Genomic DNA, 19,909 nt, shown 5'->3' with positions numbered 1-19,909 from the left:
TGCGTTGTTTCGGCCATTGGGTGGGCTAATCACGAGAAGGAGTAGCGGCCCAGTCCAACTTAACGATAGACCCCCAAAATTGTTACCAGAGGAGCGGCCCATCAAAGCTAGCGCTAGTTAGCAGCGAACGAAACAAGCCTAAGTGTGATTCAGAGTTAATCAGATGATTGAAAATGCCCAGAACCAATGATCGAACTGCTGCCAATGCTGATGGCCGGAGAGGACAAGAAAAGTGCTCAGTTATAATGTATATAAATGAGGGGAGAGGTTTTTTTTTTATGAATTTTTTTTAGGAATAATGAGGGGAGAGTAAGAATGGGAAAACCTTAAAGCCGAGGCGGCCCATAGTAAGGCCCATCGCAGAGGCCCGGTAGGGTACCTGTAATAATAGGCGGCTCCGCGGCGTCTGCGTGCGGCATCCATCCATCGTCTCCTACTCTCCTCTCGCTCTCGCTCTCTCCTACCGCCGGCAGAACCAAAAGGGGGAAGCGCTCGACGAACCATCTCGGCGGCCGATCCCATGGCGTCCGCGGCGTTCCGCACCGCCTGCAAGCGCCTCGGCGGCCGCGCCTTCCGTCCAGCGCTGGCCGCGGCGGCGGCGGCGCAGCAGCCCGCGCCTTCTCGCCTCCTGCACTCCAAGGTGAGGCACCCAGTCCCCCCCCCTCCCCTCTTCACGCAGGCTTCGTCCCGATCAGGCGTAGGATCGTCGGATTCGTGCTCCCCGTCGTTAACCCTAACCCTAATTTTAGATTCGTGCTCCCGATGACGGCCATGGACCTGGGCTACATTGCTAGCGCTGCCGACATCGTTTCGATTCGTTCCGATCTGTCCGTGGCGTTTTCGTATGCCTTTGCCTGGTGATGATGGGATGCGATTTTTTTTTTTGTGTGCGTGTTCAGGCCGTGATGAATGGGTTAAATTGGAGGCTATTGTTGCAAGCTGCCAAGTTGGCCGTATGGACAGCTCAAGTGCTTAACTTTGTTTGCTTATGGAATTTCCTAGCCTTGGTAGAAATATCAGCTCAAGCTTGCTTGCTACTTATTGGTGTATATGCTACATTGTTCAGTACTGGTTTTACTTTACAATGACAACGCTTCTACTACTTTGTGGTGTTTTCACATGTTTCTTCAATTTTATTGATGATGCACACATCTTCATGCTGTGAAATGTAGTAACTGGGATGCATTGCTGTGTGATCCTAATATAACCTGCCTCTGTTCTTGTGTTCCTGGTGCAGCAGCTATTTACAGCTCTTCATATGATTTTGTGTCTCCTGTCTTGGTCTTGTGATTGTTTGAATAATTTCATGGATTGCAAATTTGGCGTAGGGGGGCTCGTTTGGGTATTCTAGCTGTTGGTGCAAGGGTTTATCAATGTATTTATGCATGTCTCTATATGTTGCCGATTGTTATGCCTCGGTTAGTCAATTTTAATCAACTTACTCCAGGCTGCATCGTGGTTTTTCCAGCCAATATGTGTGCGTATGTTATGCAAGACCTTATGCATTTCTGGCCAATTGTTGCAGGGGCTGATAAGGACCTTGAGCAGCAATGTTCCCGCACTGATTGTCCAGAAACCACAGAACTTCAAAAAGGTTTGTTCTAAATCCTTCGTCATGCATCCTTCTCCTGCAGTCTTCCACTGCGTATCAAATCTCTGATGGCTTGTTCGACAGGTCCATCTTGAGGTGTCGGGCAGACTGGTCCCGGTGATAGGGTTAACAGACATGAGCATGTACAAGGTCTCTTTTTGTGCTGACGACCCAGACATTGCAGTAAATGTTGTCAGGTAAGCTTTACAAATTCTCAACTAAGGAGTCGGTCAGATTTTTATGTTCTGTGTGACGTTTTTTCAGGCGTTTCATGAGGGCTCTTCAATCAGACAGACTGGAGGATCTCAAGTCCTACCTTAGTCATGATGTAAGTTGACTGGCTTGAGCATTTCCTCGGTGGTCTATGGATGGTGCTTTAGTGGTTCTCCTACACGGCAGATTGGGCACTGTCCCAGGCAACTTAGCAAAGCATGCTACTCGCCTTAACTGAACCGTTTATTCTGTAGTTGGTAGCGTAGCAGCAAATGTTTACTTCTAACTAGGTTTCAATAGTTGAGATTTAAAAAAAAAATAACATGCTACTCGCCTGAACTGAACCGTTTATGCTGAAAGAAGAACATTAGTGGTTACTTGTATTGTCGCTGTTCTGTAGTTGTAGTATAGCAGCAAAGGTTTATTCTGATATGTCGCTGTTTTCTACTCCCTCCGTTCCTAAATATTTGTCTTTTTAGAGATTTCAAATGGACTACCACATACGGATGTATGTAGACATATTTTGGAGTGTAGATTCACTCATTTTGCTCCGTATGTAGTCACTTGTTGAAATCTCTAGAAAGACAAATATTTAGAAACGGAGGGAGTAGTTTTCAATTGTTGGTGAGTTCGTTTGTGCATAATTGTTGATATTTGTTTCTAGGTTTTAATAGTTGGGATAAAGAAAAAGCATGCTACTGTCCTTACCAAGAAGAACATCAGTGATTACTTGCCTTGTTTATTCTATATATAGTTGTAGTGTAGCAGCAAAGGTTTATATTCTGTCATGTCACTAGGTTTCAATTGTTGGTGACAATTGTTGACAGCATGCATGTCGCTGTTTTTTCTTCTTATAGGTTTCGATTGTTGAGATCAAAAAGATCGTAGGGGAAGGGGTCATGCAGGTCCAACTTCAGTCCTTGGAGCACACTGTGGAAGTCAAATTTGAGCTTGGTTCGCTTAAGGAATTGGTGAGGGCCGAGGGAGTGTCCACGAGGAACGAGGTGAAGGCCGTCCACAAGGAGCTCACCGAAGTTGATTTCGCGAAGGTGGTGCTAAAGGGGTGCGTCGTAAACTGCGTGTTCATGCTCCTAGTGGCCGTGTGGGGCGGGCTTACGTTTGCCACGTCAGCGGAGCTGGAGATGGCCATGCCTAACATTGTGTCAGCTTAGGAGGGGTAAGAGCGGGTGTGAGGTAGGTGGTGGTGGTGTATCCAGTTTTATGTCTTGGCGTTCAGTCTGAAACTGGCATTTTGGGGATGTTGCTTGATCCGTGTTGGTGAGTGTAGGTAGAAACGGACGTGAATCTGAAATGTTCAAGATGTTGGTTGGGACCTTGATGATATGAAATTGGAGATGTGTTGGCCGGTGGGATGTTATTTTGTCACCTTACTCATATTTGGTACAAAATTGATGTTGTGGGTGTGGGCTGGCATCAACCATGGCATGGCAAGGCTTGGCTAGCTTTGGTTGGAATGCCAATGCCAATGCCAAACAAACTGCTTCTCCGGCTTCTGCTACCCGGTTTGCCAGCTCTTACCGCTTGGCTTGCTGTTCATGCATGTCTGTGATATTGCTATATGCACTCAGGCACTAAATTTATGCAGAGGACAGAGATATTTATATCTTAGTTTAGTTTTTTTGTCAGCTATGGTAAATACTACTGTACTACATTGGAGTTTGTCATATCTCGGCTTCTGCGTGATAGTCAGGTGTTTTGCCGAGCACCTTGTGCCGCGCCACTACCCTGTGCATATCCTCGCCGCTCACCAGCAACGCCTCGCCTTGACAACCTGGAGTTTTGTACCGGTGGCCTCGTCGACGACCTGGAGCTCCACCAGAACTCGGTCGAGGAGGTCGGGCACCACGAGAATGTACAGAGGGCTGCAAGGCAATCCTGGGGAGGCGCGGCATGGCCGGTGGGGTAGTTGGAGACGACGGCAGCCAGGCGAAGGTGGGGCTGGTCACGAGCAATTTGAAGGACATAAGAGGTCTGTGAGGTTGAGAGGACGACGCGGGACGGAGGAGTTGAACGAAGGCGAGCTCAGGGTTTCTGTCTGAGCCCAAGGAGAAGACCTGTGCGGTGCGCCCTGGGTTAGAGCTCGACCAGAGCGGAGCTAGCGCCAGCGCACGGTGGAGGTGGCGCATGGCATCAGCTTGCTTGTGTCATTTGGCATGCGGCGGTGGCACATTGTGGACGAAAGCTTGCATGCATGCGGTGCGGGTGGTGACCATGGCGAGCTCTGACAAGGACAAAGTCTTGGAAGGGAAGGAGAGACTGGCATGGCATCGGCTTTCCCGCGGGAGAGGTAGGCCGGCGGTTTGCGGTTAGATGATATCATATCATAGAGTGCGTCAATGGTATGTACGTGCACGGGCGGGGGCGGCCAGAGCTAGCAGACACGGTGGCTCCGAGCAGAGGCGCGCGTCGAGGGTCCGACGGCTGGCTGGAGCGAGCTGAGATGACTAGCTAGCGACTGGGGCGTATGATTCAGAGGTCTGACAGCGGCGTCGACGGTCGCCATGGTCTACCGCCCGCCGTGTGTGCAAGCACAAGCAGAGGAGACGGCGTCTAGTCCAAGCTCAGTACATCAGCTCCAAAACCGAGCATGCCGAGTTCTTGGTGGATCTCACTACGCTCACCAGGTGTTGGACGAAATGCAAGGCCAGAGAAAACTACGACTGCCTTTCTCTCTTATGCAGGTGTTCCGCGCCGCTCGTCGGCAGGCACGTCCATGTCCTCGGTGCCGGTATGCACGCATGCAGCAAGCTTGTGGTCTTACTCTGGCGACTGGCGAGCGCCTCGTCGATGGCGGCCGACCTGGTCGAGCCAACCTCAACCTGCACCATCTCATCTCTCGTGCGCTCGGCCCCGTCGCTGTCTCGTCCACTGCTCCGGGCAGGCACCCACGGCGACCCACCCCCGCCACGGCCACCCGAGAAGCAACACCCCGCCCACGCCCACGCCCCCAACCGCGACGCGCACTAGGACCCTGGACCTCCGACCTCACCACACTTGCCCTTGGCGGCGCCCAAGAACGAGCAGGTTCGCCGGCTTGAGGTCGCGGTGCACGGCGTGCAAAGCCTCGCGCCACGGGGGCAACGGGAGTCACGGGACGCTCCCCCATGGAGCGGCTGAGCGTGCGGGGGAGGCCGGCAATGGAGCCCCCGGACACGAGCTCCAGCGCCAGCACGGCGGGACGGGATGACCGCGTGAAGGCGCGGGACGTGCGGCACGTCCGCGGCGAGCATGAGCCAGTATCTCGGCCTTGCAAAAAGCTCGACCGCGAACGGCTGCGTGCCTTGTAGACGGTGCCGCCGTCGCCCAGTCGGAGAGGCGGAGGAGGCGCGGCACGCAAGGCGAAGTGGTCGGTGCGGCGCTGCCGCGGACCAGAGCCATGAGATGGGTGGTGTTGGAGTTTTTTTTCTTTCAATCGGAGACAATTCATTTTACCTCGTTCAATGATCAAGAGGGGAAATATTTCAAAGTTGAATTATTACAACACCAAATCACAAAAGGTCACTACTCTTTGATCCCAATTTTTTCTCCCGCGGCGACCCAAGTGAGCGCTTCATCCTTGATGGTCACGTGGAGAACCAGCGGCCGGGCGCTCTTCAAACACATATGAGCATTCCTTTCGTTTCAATTGGTCCAAGAGGTGAGCATGGTGAGGATAGCCATAGCCCTCCTAATCGGTATGCTTGTGTCGGAGAGCCCAATCCACCACCCATTGATGAAATGCGCCAAGTGCAAAGTGAAGGTGTTGATGCTTTCAAGTTGAAGCAAATCTTTGAGCATTCTCCAAAGCCTAGTAAAGTACCGTTACTTGAAAAATGAAAAGGAGGTGGTCGGTGAATTCTTGCTCGCGCTTGCAAAGGGGGCAAAGCCTGCAATTAGGCCATCCCTCTTCGCCAAACGGTCGGCTCTCCAAACTCTATTTTGTATGGCCAACCAAACAAAAAATATTGACCACCGGTGGAGCTCAAGCCTTTCACACTATGTGTTTCATAAGGGAGTGGATGCTACCGAAGAATTGAACACTATATGCGGACTTGATGATGTGGATCCCGTTCTCGGTGTGCTTCTACACAAAGGCTGAAGTCGCAAATGGTGGTCCAAAGCTCATAGATGCACGAACGAGAAGTTTGAAGTGACTCTTAATCTTTTCAACCCAAGCCTTATCCTTTATAGCTTCCAAAAGCTTTTCTAAGAGGATGCCCCATAGATAAGGGGCGCGATGTCCCATGGTTTTAGTTCTTGCACCTAGGGGGAGTCCCAAAGGGTGTCCGCAATTGCATGCCAACGGTGATAATCATGGATGTGTAGAATAAGTTTTTGTCCATCTCATCGCATGGGTTTTCGGAACCAGCCCACAACTTGGTTGGCTCTTTCCGTTTGAATCAAAGCCAACATCAGCACAATGCCCTTGCAAAAAAAATCGTGTTTAACACCCCAAGGTCCCCGGATTTGAGTTGCCGACAAACACTGTTCCAATTGACTTTGCACTTGGCGTCGATGGTCTTGTTTGTTCCCTCCCAAAAGGAAGGCCCACTCGAGCTTATTGACGTTGTAGGGGGGGGGGGGGCAATGAGCAGAGTGATGAAGTAGATTTCTTGCGAGAAAAGCACAGACTTGACAATGACGGTGCACCGATGGCAATGATGCTTTGCCCATCCCAAGGGACAAGTTTAGTGGCCACTTTGTCCATAAGGGATTGCAAGCCTCCATTTGTGTGTTGCCAAACGGATAACAGGAGACCCAAATATTTTAACGGGAAGTACGCATGTGGGCAGTCGGGAATCTTTGAAGGATGTTGTCGAGGTCTAGATGTCTGCACCGAATTGGGACCACCATCCTCTTTCGAAAGTTTGTGCAAAGCTCTGTGAGGTCACCAAAAGCACTTAGCAAGTTGAAGAGGTTGTCTGTATCCTTCTTGATGGGGCCCTGTGGGGTCACCTAAAGCACTTAGCAAGTTGGAGAGGTTGTTTGTATCCTTTTTGATGGGACCGATAAACACAGCCGCATCATCCGCATAGAGAGAGGTTCTCATGGTGGGTCTATGGCTATGGATTTTGTGTAGCGGCCCCTTCCTAGTCGCCGACTCGAGAATCATTTATGTGAGATACTTTACTTAGTGCAGCGATGCGGCGGACGAGCTCATGCTCCTGGTTTGTGCACCAATGGTACAAGGTCACGTGGAGGAGGCAATTATGGACGGAGGGAAATACGGCTTCGTACAGGAGGCGGAAAGGATGGGATACGGGTGTGGGCCAGGAGGGATGTCGTGACGGAGCAGGCTGTCGCCTTGACGGCCGTATGGATAGTGTGTGATTCGGCAGACCGCTAACGTGACGGGATACCTAGCGAGGATCCTGTCAAAAAAAAAAAACCTAGCGAGGAGAGATTCTGAAAAAAAAAACTAGCGAGGAGCAGCACACAGCAGTTCAGAGTGAGTAGCTTCGGTCTCCCGACTCCCGTATACCTATCTCGCTTGCATGCGAACTAATTAAATGTTTTTTCCCCTGAATATGGTTCAGAATGGCAGCTAGCGAGGAGCAGCACTTAGATCCGTCCCTGTGAAAAAGAGGCCCACAATTTGTTAGGCACAAATATGACATGCCCAGTCGCTTGCCTTGGGTGAGCCAAGAATACCATTTTTCTGTTATTAGGGCAACTTCACCGCAGATCATTAAATCTCACAAATGTTCCAATCGAACGGTCTGAACATTTTACGATCCAAAAAAATCACATAGGTTTCAGAAAAGGATTCTTGCCATGGGAACTTTCATCACAATGCATATTTTTTGAAAATGAGTTTTGCCATGACAACTATATGTTACAACATGTGTCTTGACTCTTGAAACGAATTTTTCCATGGCAACTTTTATTAGAGGCAATGTTTCAAAAAAAACATATTTCCTTGGAAACTTTTCGTTACTTTGTATATGTTTTCAGCAATGAAATTTTGCCATGGATACTTCACATATGCTCTAAATTCGCCATGTGACCATTATATCTTTTCCTAATTTTGCCATGATTTTATAGACTGAAATTCATAGGGTTTTTTTTGCCATGTGACCATTACAAAGTTTCTAAATTTTCCGTGATCTTTAGAGAAACAATTATATGTTTGTGGCAAATTTTATCATTTACACATGGCAATTTTTGTGGTAGCTTATTTATTTTAGAGCATGTCAAAAATATGTGTTAGGGAGATATATAAATATATGAAAAAAAATATGCTTGTGGCAAATTTTATCTTGTATACATTTTTTTTTTGCGAGTGATCTTGTATACATGTCTATATTTTTTTTGCTATACATACAGTTTTGCTAGAACTCATCTAGATGGGATATAATTTGGTCTCATTCACCTTTTATAGCCATTGGATGTGATGCTATAAGATGCGTGTGTGCTGGCATGAGTTGTATCTGTTCTTGTTTTTCAGATGAATAAGACCAAATTATATTTCATCTAGATGAGTTCTAGGTACTCTCCTATACATATGTATTTTAGAATCCTGACATGTGGTAGTTTTGTTTTCAAAAGTGTGACAATTTTCTAGCTAGTTACGCTGGCGCCGCCGTGGCCGGTGGCAGCACCCAGCTACGCGATTACATCTGATCCTCCGCGATGGATCTGGGAAAGAGAAGATGGGGTGACAGCTGACCTGATGGGTTGTGCACGTCCGCCCGACCTTGGTAGAATATTCCGGCTGGTAGTACATGATGCGGGCTGGCAACATCGGCCGTTACGTGCAAACGGCACCGCGCCACTCCATGGGCCAACGCAGTTTTCCCCTCGAGCGGAATACTGCTTATATACGGGCCACATACCGCTATTCATAGAGCATCTTCACCCACGCCCCAGAAACGCCCCCAAGGCCACTTTTCTAGTACTGGCGGCAAAAAATCCTTCCACTCACGCCCCCAAAGCATCACTTTTCGCCAGATTTGATGAAAAATAGCGTCGGTAGTCGCACCCCGAACCCAGCCCTCTGGGGGGCAGCTGGGCGTGCCGGCGGCTTCTTTTCCTCGTTGCTGGCCCACCGTCAGCCTCTCACCTCCCTCTCTCCTCTCTTTTCATCTGGGCCCCACCCCGTGTCCTCGCCCATTGTCCTCTCTTTTCCTCTCTCCTCTCCCGAGATCGGCCATGGAGCAACTCTGAGGCCGGGCGGGGCGGAGCATGGCCGGGCCGAGCTCGCGGCCGGGCGGAGCACCTGCCTCCCCGCTCGCTGACTACTCGCCGCCGTGCCGTCGTGCAGACACGGCCGAGGTTCGTGGCGCTCGTGCTGCTCGGCGTGCCGTCCTCCACGCGCAGAGCAGAACGCCGACGCCACCGACGGCCATGACGGCCATGGCGGAGGAGGAAGGACGGGGTGGCCTGGAAGGGCGTCGAGGAGGGGTCCGTGCCCGTGGCCGCCCACGCTCGGAGACCGCGGCGGTGCGCGGGTCCGGCTGCAAGCAGGAGGAAGCAGCAGCGGCACTAGCAGCAAGCACGCAACACGCGAGTGGCGACAGGCAGCGGCGGGGCACGCAGCACGCGAGCGGCGACAGGCAGCGGCGGGGCACGCAGCACGCGAGCGGCGACAGGCAGCGGCGGGGCACGCAGCACGCGAGCGGCGACAGGCAGCGGCGGGGCACGCAGCACGCGAGCGGCGACAGGCAGCGGCGGGGCACGCAGCACGCGAGCGGCGACAGGCAGCGGCGGGGCACGCAGCACGCGAGCGGCGACAGGCAGCGGCGGGGCATGCGCAAGGATGGCGTGGGTCGTGGCCGGGCGCAGCCACGCGAGGCAGGGGCGGTCCGGCCCGTCCTGGTGCTCGGGAAGGACGAGGACGAGGGCGGCGGTCCTCCTGTCCATGGCTCGCTTTCTTCCCCTCCGTCGCCGCCGTCCTCGAGCCGCTCCCTTTGCTCTGCTGCACGCCGGACGACATGTGCGCCCGCATCCGTGCCAGCTCCGACCGCAGTGCCTCGTTCTCCCGCGCCAGCGCCGCGTCCGCCTTGGCCTGCATGCGCGCCGACCCGGCCTCCGACCGCACATTGCTTGTTGGAAATATGCCCTAGAGGCAATAATAAAAGCATTATTATTATATTTCCTTGTTCATGATAATTGTCTTTATTCATGCTATAATTGTGTTATCCGGAAATCGTAATACATGTGTGAATAACAGACACCAACATGTCCCTAGTGAGCCTCTAGTTGACTAGCTCGTTGATCAACAGATAGTCATGGTTTCCTGACTATGGACATTGGATGTCATTGATAACGAGATCACATCATTAGGAGAATAATGTGATGGACAAGACCCAATCCTAAACATAGCACAAGATCGTATAGTTCGTCTGCTAGAGTTTTCCAATGTCAAGTATCCTTTCCTTAGACCATGAGATCGTGTAACTCCCGGATACCGTAGGAGTGCTTTGGGTATACCAAACGTCACAACGTAACTGGGTGACTATAAAGGTAGACTACGGGTATCTCCGAAAGTGTCTGTTGGGTTGACATGGATCAAGACTGGGATTTGTCACTCCGTATGATGGAGAGGTATCACCGGGCCCACTCGGTAATGCATCATCACAATGAGCTCAAAGTGACCAAGTGTCTGGTCACGGGATCATGCATTACGGTACGAGTAAAGTGACTTGCCGGTAACGAGATTGAACGAGGTATTGGGATACCGACGATCGAATCTCGGGCAAGTAACATATCGATTGACAAAGGGAATTGCATACGGGGTTAATTGAATCCTCGACATCGTGGTTCATCCGATGAGATCATCGTGGAGCATGTGGGAGCCAACATGGGTATCCAGATCCCGCTGTTGGTTATTGACCGGAGAGTCGTCTCGGTCATGTCTGCTTGTCTCCCGAACCCGTAGGGTCTACACACTTAAGGTTCGGTGACGCTAGGGTTATGAAGATATGTATATGCAGTAACCCGAATGTTGTTCGGAGTCCCGGATGAGATCCCGGACGTCACGAGGAGTTCCGGAATGGTCCGGAGGTAAAGAATTATATATAGGAAGTGCTGTTTCGGCCATCGGGACAAGTTTCGGGGTTATCGGTATTGTACCGGGGCCACCGGAGGGGTCCCGGGGGCCCACCGGGTGGGGCCACCTGTCCCGGGGGGCCACATGGGCTGTAGGGGGTGCGCCTTGGCCTAGATGGGCCAAGGGCACCAGCCCTACTAGGCCCATGCGCCTAGGGTTTCCATGGGGGAGGAGTCCCACTAGTGGAAGGCACCCCGAGGTGCCTTGGGGGGGAGGGAAACCTCCCCTTGGCCGCCGCACCTAGGAGATTGGATCTCCTAGGCTGCGCACCACCCCCCCTTGGCCCTCCTATATATAGTGGGGGAGAGGAGGGACTTCATACACAGCCCCTGGCGCCTCCCTCTCTCCCCATTACGTCTCTCTCTCTCGTAGTATAGGCGAAGCCCTGCTACTGTGACGCCCTGCATCCACCACCACGCCGTCGTGCTGCTGGATCTTCATCAAACTCTCCTTCCCCTTGCTGGATCAAGAAGGAGGAGACGTCTCCCGTCCCGTACGTGTGTTGAACGCGGAGGTGCCGTCCGTTCGGCGCTTGGTCATCGGTGATTTGGATCACGTCGTGTACGACTACATCATCACCGTTCTTTGAACGCTTCCGCACGCGATCTACAAAGGTATGTAGATGCATCCGATGGCTCGTTGCTAGATGAACTCCTAGATGGATCTTGGTGAAACGAGTAGGAAAATTTTTGTTTTCTGCAACGTTCCCCAACAGTGGCATCATGAGCTAGGTCTATGCGTAGTTCTTCTTGCGCGAGTAGAACACAATTTGTTGTGGGCGTAGATTTGTCAACTTTCTTGCCGTTACTAGTATTTTCTTGCTTCAGCGGTATTGTGGGATGAAGCGGCCCGGACCAACCTTACACGTACGCTTACGTGAGACCGGTTCCACCGACTAACATGCACTAGTTGCATAAGGTGGCTGGCGGGTGTCTGTCTCTCCCACTTTAGTTGGAGCGGATCCGATGAACAGGGTCCTTATGAAGGGTAAATAGAAGTTGACAAATCACGTTGTGGCTTTAACGTAGGTAAGAAGACGTTCTTGCTAGAACCCTAATTCAGCCACGTAAAACTTGCAACAACAATTAGAGGACGTCTAACTTGTTTTTGCAGCAAGTGGTTTGTGATATGATATGGCCAAAGTTGTGATGAATGATGAATGATCTATATGTGATGTATGAGATGTTCATGCTATTGTAATAGGAATCACGACTTGCATGTCGATGAGTATGACAACCGGCAGGAGCCATAGGAGTTGTCTTTATTCTTTTATATGACCTGCGTGTCATTAAGAAACGCCATGTAAATTACTTTACTTTATTGCTAAACGCGTTAGCCATACTAGTAGAAGTAATAGTTGGCGAGCAACTTCATGGAGACACGATGATGGAGATCATGGTGTCAAGCCGGTGACAAGATGATCATGGAGCCCCAAGATGGAGATCAAAGGAGCTATGTGATATTGGCCATATCATGTCACGTTTATTATTTGATTGCATGTGATGTTTATCATGTTTTGCATCTTGTTTACTTAGAACGACGGTAGTAAATAAGATGATCCCTCATAACAATTTCAAGAAGTGTTCTCCCCTAACTGTGCACCGTTGCTAAAGTTCGTCGTTTCTAAGCACGCCGTGATGATCGGGTGTGATGGATCCTTACGTTCACATACAACGGGTGTTGACGAGCCTAGCATGTACAGACATGGCCTCGGAACACATGCAAAACACTTAGGGTTAACTTGACGAGCCTAGCATGTACAGACATGGCCTCGGAACACAGAAGACCGAAAGGTCGAGCATGAGTCGTATAGAAGATACGATCAACATGAAGATGTTCACCGACGTTGACTAGTCCGTCTCACGTGATGATCGGACACGGTCTAGTTAACTCGGATCATGTAATACTTAGATGACTAGAGGGATGTCTAATCTAAGTGGGAGTTCATTAATAATTTGATTAGATGAACTTAATTATCATGAACTTAGTCTAAAATCTTTGCAATATGTCTTGTAGATCAAATGGCCAACGTAGTCCTCAACTTCAACGCGTTCCTAGAGAAAACCAAGCTGAAAGACGATGGCAGCAACTATACGGACTGGGTCCGGAACCTGAGGATCATCCTCATAGCTGCCAAGAAAGATTATGTCCTACAAGCACCGCTAGGTGATCCACCCGTCCCACAGAACCAAGACGTTATGAACGCTTGGCAGACACGTGGTGACGACTACTCCCTCGTTCAGTGCGGCATGCTTTACAGCTTAGAGCCGGGGCTCCAAAAGCGTTTTGAGAGACATGGAGCATATGAGATGTTCGAAGAGCTGAAAATGGTTTTTCAAGCTCATGCCCGGATCGAGAGATATGAAGTCTCCGATAAGTTCTTCAGCTGTAAGATGGAGGAAAATAGTTCTGTCAGTGAGCACATACTCACTATGTCTGGGTTACATAACTGCTTGTCTCAGCTGGGAGTTAATCTCCCGGATGATGCGGTCATTGACAGAATCCTCCAGTCGCTTCCACCAAGCTACAAGAGCTTTGTGATGAACTTCAACATGCAGGGGATGCAAAAGACCATTCCTGAGTTGTTCTCTATGCTGAAATCAGCGGAGGTAGAAGTCAAGAAGGAACATCAAGTGTTGATGGTCAATAAAACCACTAAGTTCAAGAAAGGCAAGGGTAAAAAGAACTTCAAGAAGGACGGCAAGGAGGTTGCCGCGCCCGGCAAGCAAGCTGCCGGGAAGAAGCCAAAGAATGGACCCAAACCCGAGACTGAGTGCTTTTATTGCAAAGGGAAGGGTCACTGGAAACGGAACTGCCCCAAATACTTAGCGGACAAGAAGGCCGGCAACGCCAAAGGTATATTTGATATACATGTAATTGATGTGTACCTTACCAGTACTCGTAGTGACTCCTGGGTATTTGATACCGGTGCCGTTGCTCATATTTGTAACTCACAGCAGGAGCTGCGGAATAAACGGAGACTGGCGAAGGACGAGGTGACGATGCGCGTCGGGAATGGTTCCAAGGTCGATGTGATCGCCGTCGGCACGCTGCCTCTACATTTACCTACGGGATTAGTTTTAAACCTTAATAATTGTTATTTAGTGCCAGCTTTGAGCATGAACATTGTATCGGGATCTCGTTTAATTCGAGATGGCTACTCATTTAAATCCGAGAATAATGGTTGTTCCATTTATATGAGTGATATGTTTTATGGTCATGCTCCTATGGTGAATGGTTTATTCTTAATGAATCTCGAGCGTATTGCTACACATATTCATAGTGTGAGTACCAAAAGATGTAAGGTTGATAATGATAGTCCCACATACTTGTGGCACTGCCGCCTTGGTCACATAGGTGTCAAACGCATGAAGAAGCTCCATGCAGATGGACTTTTAGAGTCTCTTGATTATGAATCATTTGACACGTGCGAACTATGCCTCATGGGTAAGATGACCAAGACTCCATTCTCAGGAACAATGGAGCGAGCAACCAACTTATTGGAAATCATACATACTGATGTGTGCGGTCCAATGAGTGTTGAGACTCGCGGTGGCTATCGTTATGTTCTCACCCTCACTGATGACTTGAGTAGATATGGGTATGTCTACTTAATGAAACACAAGTCTGAAACCTTTGAAAAGTTCAAGGAATTTCAGAGTGAGGTTGAGAATCAACGTGACAGGAAAATCAAGTTTCTACGATCAGATCGTGGAGGAGAATACTTGAGTCACGAATTTGGTACACACTTAAGAAAATGTGGAATAGTTTCACAACTCACGCCGCCTGGAACACCTCAACGTAACGGTGTGTCCGAACGTCGTAATCGCACTCTATTGGATATGGTGCGGTCTATGATGTCTCTTACTGATTTACCGCTATCTTTCTGGGGCTATGCTTTAGAGACTGCCGCATTCATTTTAAATAGGGCTCCGTCGAAATCCGTTGAGACGACACCGTATGAATTATGGTTTGGGAAGAAACCTAAGCTGTCGTTTCTAAAAGTTTGGGGATGCGATGCTTATGTCAAGAAACTTCAACCTGAGAAGCTCGAACCCAAGTCGGAAAAATGCGTCTTCATAGGATACCCTAAAAAAACTATTGGGTATACCTTCTACCTCAGATCCGAAGGCAAGATCTTTGTTGCCAAGAACGGACTCTTTCTGGAGAAAGAGTTTCTCTCGAAAGAAGTAAGTGGGAGGAAAGTAGAGCTTGATGAAGTATTACCTCTTGAACCGGAAAATGGCGCAACTCAAGAAAATGTTCCTGAGGTGCCTGCACCGACTAGAGAGGAATTTAATGATAATGATCAAGATACTTCTGATCAAGCTCCTACTGAAATTCGAAGGTCCACAAGGACACGTTCCGCACCAGAGTGGTACGGCAACCCTGTCTTGGAAATCATGTTGTTAGACAACGGTGAACCTTCGAACTATGAAGAAGCGATGGCGGGCCCGGATTCCGACAAATGGCTAGAAGCCATGAAATCCGAGATAGGATCCATGTATGAAAATGAAGTATGGACTTTGACTGACTTGCCCGTTGAACGACGAGCCATAGAAAATAAATGGATCGTTAAGAAGAAGACAGACGCGGATGGTAATGTGACCATCTATAAAGCTCGACTTGTCGCTAAGGGTTATCGACAAGTTCAAGGGGTTGACTACGATGAGACTTTCTCATCGGTAGCGAAGCTAAAGTCCGTCTGAATCATGTTAGCAATTGCCGCATTCTACGATTATGAGATATGGCAAATGGACGTCAAAACGGCATTCCTTAATGGTTTCCTTAAGGAAGAATTGTATATGATGCAGCCGGAAGGTTTTGTCGATCCTAAGAATGCTAACAAGGTGTGCAAACTCCAACGCTCGATTTATGGGCTGGTGCAAGCATCTCGGAGTTGGAACATTCGCTTTGATGAGATGATCAAAGCGTTTGGGTTTACGCAGACTTATGGAGAAGCCCGCGTTTACAAGAAAGTGAGTGGGAGCTCTGTAGCATTTCTCATATTATATGTAGATGACATACTATTGATGGGAAATGATATAGAACTCTTGGACAGCGTCAAGGCCTACTTGAATAAGAGTTTTTCAATGAAGGACCTTGGGGAAGCTGCTTATATATTAGGCATCAAAATCTATAGAGATAGATCGAGACGCCTCATAGGTCTTTCACAAAGCACATACCTTGATAAGATATTGAAGAAGTTCAATATGGATCAGTCTAAGAAGGGGTTCTTGCCTGTATTACAAGGTGTGAAATTGAGATCAGCTCAATGTCCGACCACGGCAGAAGATATGGAAGAGATGAGTGTCATCCCCTATGCCTTGGCCATAGGGTCTATTATGTATGCCATGCTGTGTACCAGACCTGATGTAAACCTTGCCGTAAATTTGGTAGGAAGGTACCAAAGTAATCCCGGCAAGGAACACTAGACAGCGGTCAAGAATATCCTTAAAGTACCTGAAAAGGACTAAGGAAATGTTTCTCGTTTATGGAGGTGATGAAGAGCTCGTCGTAAAGGGTTACGTCGACGCTAGCTTCGACACAGATCTGGATGACTCTAAGTCACAGACCGGATACGTGTATATTTTGAATGGTGGGGCAGTAAGCTGGTGCAGTTGCAAGCAAAGCGTCGTGGCGGGATCTACATGTGAAGCGGAGTACATGGCAGCCTCGGAGGCAGCACATGAAGCAATATGGGTGAAGGAGTTCATCACCGACCTAGGAGTCATACCCAATGCGTCGGGGCCAATCAAACTCTTTTGTGACAACACTGGAGCTATTGCACTTGCCAAGGAGCCCAGGTTTCACAAGAAGACAAGGCACATCAAGCGTCGCTTCAACTCCATCCGTGAAAATGTTCAAGATGGAGACATAGAGATTTGTAAAGTACATACGGACCTGAATATAGCAGATCCGTTGACTAAACCTCTCCCTAGGGAAAAACATGATCAACACCAGAATTCCATGGGTGTTCGATTCATCACAATGTAACTAGATTATTGACTCTAGTGCAAGTGGGAGACTGTTGGAAATATGCCCTAGAGGCAATAATAAAAGCATTATTATTATATTTCCTTGTTCATGATAATTGTCTTTATTCATGCTATAATTGTGTTATCCGGAAATCGTAATACATGTGTGAATAACAGACACCAACATGTCCCTAGTGAGCCTCTAGTTGACTAGCTCGTTGATCAACAAATAGTCATGGTTTCCTGACTATGGACATTGGATGTCATTGATAACGAGATCACATCATTAGGAGAATAATGTGATGGACAAGACCCAATCCTAAACATAGCACAAGATCGTATAGTTCGTCTGCTAGAGTTTTCCAATGTCAAGTATCCTTTCCTTAGACCATGAGATCGTGTAACTCCCGGATACCGTAGGAGTGCTTTGGGTATACCAAACGTCACAACGTAACTGGGTGACTATAAAGGTAGACTACGGGTATCTCCGAAAGTGTCTGTTGGGTTGACATGGATCAAGACTGGGATTTGTCACTCCGTATGACGGAGAGGTATCACCGGGCCCACTCGGTAATGCATCATCACAATGAGCTCAAAGTGACCAAGTGTCTGGTCACGGGATCATGCATTACGGTACGAGTAAAGTGACTTGCCGGTAACGAGATTGAACGAGGTATTGGGATACCGACGATCGAATCTCGGGCAAGTAACATATCGATTGACAAAGGGAATTGCATACGGGGTTAATTGAATCCTCGACATCGTGGTTCATCCGATGAGATCATCGTGGAGCATGTGGGAGCCAACATGGGTATCCAGATCCCGCTGTTGGTTATTGACCGGAGAGTCGTCTCGGTCATGTCTGCTTGTCTCCCGAACCCGTAGGGTCTACACACTTAAGGTTCGGTTACGCTAGGGTTATGAAGATATGTATATGCAGTAACCCGAATGTTGTTCGGAGTCCCGGATGAGATCCCGGACGTCACGAGGAGTTCCGGAATGGTCCGGAGGTAAAGAATTATATATAGGAAGTGCTGTTTCGGCCATCGGGACAAGTTTCGGGGTTATCGGTATTGTACCGGGGCCACCGGAGGGGTCCCGGGGGCCCACCGGGTGGGGCCACCTGTCCCGGGGGGCCACATGGGCCGTAGGGGGTGCGCCTTGGCCTAGATGGGCCAAGGGCACCAGCCCTACTAGGCCCATGCGCATAGGGTTTCCATGGGGGAGGAGTTCCACTAGTGGAAGGCACCCCGAGGTGCCTTGGTGGGGAGGGAAACCTCCCCTTGGCCGCCGCACCTAGGAGATTGGATCTCCTAGGCTGCGCACCCCCCCTTGGCCCTCCTATATATAGTGGGGGAGAGGAGGGACTTCATACACCAGCCCCTGGCGCCTCCCTCTCTCCCCGTTACGTCTCTCTCTCGTAGTATAGACGAAGCCCTGCTACTGTGACGCCCTGCATCCACCACCACGCCGTCGTGCTGCTGGATCTTCATCAACCTCTCCTTCCCCTTGCTGGATCAAGAAGGAGGAGACGTCTCCCGTCCCGTACGTGTGTTGAACGCGGAGGTGCCGTCCGTTCGGCGCTTGGTCATCGGTGATTTGGATCACGTCGTGTACGACTACATCATCACTGTTCTTTGAACGCTTCCGCACGCGATCTACAAAGGTATGTAGATGCATCCGATGGCTCGTTGCTAGATGAACTCCTAGATGGATCTTGGTGAAACGAGTAGGAAAATTTTTGTTTTCTGCAACGTTCCCCAACATTGCTATCCTCATCGTCGTGGTCGACGCTGGCGCTGAGGAGCTTGAGCTAATCGTAGTAAAGTGCGCTGAGCACGGCCTGGAACGGCAGGCGTTTGTTCTGGGAGGCGTGGAGGCGCGCCGTGTAGGAGAGCTTCAGGGTGTCCATGACGCTGCACACCTTCTCCCGCTCGATCTCGTCCAACTCCGGGTGCGCCTTGAGGAGGGTGGCCGCGGATATGCCGGAGCCACGGCGACCGCGGCGCTCGGAGGCGGCATCGCCGAGGCAGAGGAGAGACGAGCCGTTGGGGAGCAACGAGTGGAAATTTCTTCGACCCCAGACAAAAAATTTCGCCGGCAGCCCCCCAAGCGGCGAAAAAAATGCCTCCTGAGGGGCTCAACGGCTGGAGATGCCCATACAACTGTGTGTTTCGATCCTGATGCGAACGAGCGCGTGGAGATAACGTGAGCATGCGAGGACGAGCACGCCAATGAATTTCTCGTACTACACTTCACTTGAGTGACCATATTTTGGACGTTGCAAATGACAATGACCAAAGTGAATTTCGTGACAAGTACAACGACGGTCACGGTATTAATATATGGGATCCCAAATGCCTCGCCAGCGACGTCCTTAATATATCCCCCTTTAGAAATAATAACAAAGACGGTGTGTGAATTTTTCTCATCCAGAATCAATGCAGTGGCATAATGTTCAGACTTGACACTGCTTCGGGTTCAGACTTGATATTACTACCGGCGAGCGGTGGCCGGAGTTGGCGACGACAAAAAGATGACGCCTCTCCCTCTCGTGGCCGTCCTCCTCAGCCTCCGGGCCCCGCGCGCCGCCGCCGCCGCCGGCACACCAGACCCGTCCCCGTGGCCGTGCCGTACCAGTTCCACGCGAAGCTCCTGCTCCTGATGGACTAGCGGGGACAACCTGTGGTACGACTGGCCGGGGGGCCGCAACCTGCACGCCATCCGCTACTGGCTCGCCGCCAACGCACCCAGCTAGCTAGGATGCCGAGTGGAACAACGGCACCTCCTCCTTCCACATGCCCGCGCGCCGCATCTGCAGCTCCGCCGCCGTCGGTCAAATGGGTCTTGTACACAGGTAATCGGTCGATTAACCCTTGTCTTTTTTTGAAAAAAAAAACATCCACTTTATTAATTGGAAATAATGGTTACATCGTCTATAAGAAGAGATGCAATATTTTTCATAGGCTCCTCAAACCAATCTCTAGTACAGAAACTTTCGCAAGCCTAGCAAGTTCATGAGCAACCTTATTAGCTACCATATTACAATGTTCAAATCTAGTCAACGAAAAATCA

The 19,909-nt window shown here is 49.9% G+C and overlaps 1 protein-coding gene across 1 annotated transcript; it reads left to right on the top strand.

The window, feature by feature from the left end:
• The first annotated feature begins 397 nt into the window (after positions 1 to 397).
• On the top strand, positions 398 to 3,177 carry LOC125527347 (uncharacterized). Its single transcript, XM_048691872.2, has 5 exons — positions 398 to 640; positions 1,526 to 1,594; positions 1,676 to 1,788; positions 1,856 to 1,919; positions 2,662 to 3,177. The coding sequence occupies exons 1-5, from the start codon at positions 521 to 523 to the stop codon at positions 2,974 to 2,976; spliced, it is 681 nt and encodes a 226-aa protein (XP_048547829.1). The 5' UTR covers positions 398 to 520; the 3' UTR covers positions 2,977 to 3,177.
• Positions 3,178 to 19,909: the final 16,732 nt, after the last annotated feature.

The sequence above is a fragment of the Triticum urartu genome, chromosome 1A, assembly GCF_056163025.1.
Source record: "Triticum urartu cultivar PI428250 chromosome 1A, HENAU_Tu73, whole genome shotgun sequence".
Lineage (NCBI taxonomy): Eukaryota > Viridiplantae > Streptophyta > Magnoliopsida > Poales > Poaceae > Triticum > Triticum urartu.
This window is presented reverse-complemented; position numbering and strand designations above follow the sequence as displayed.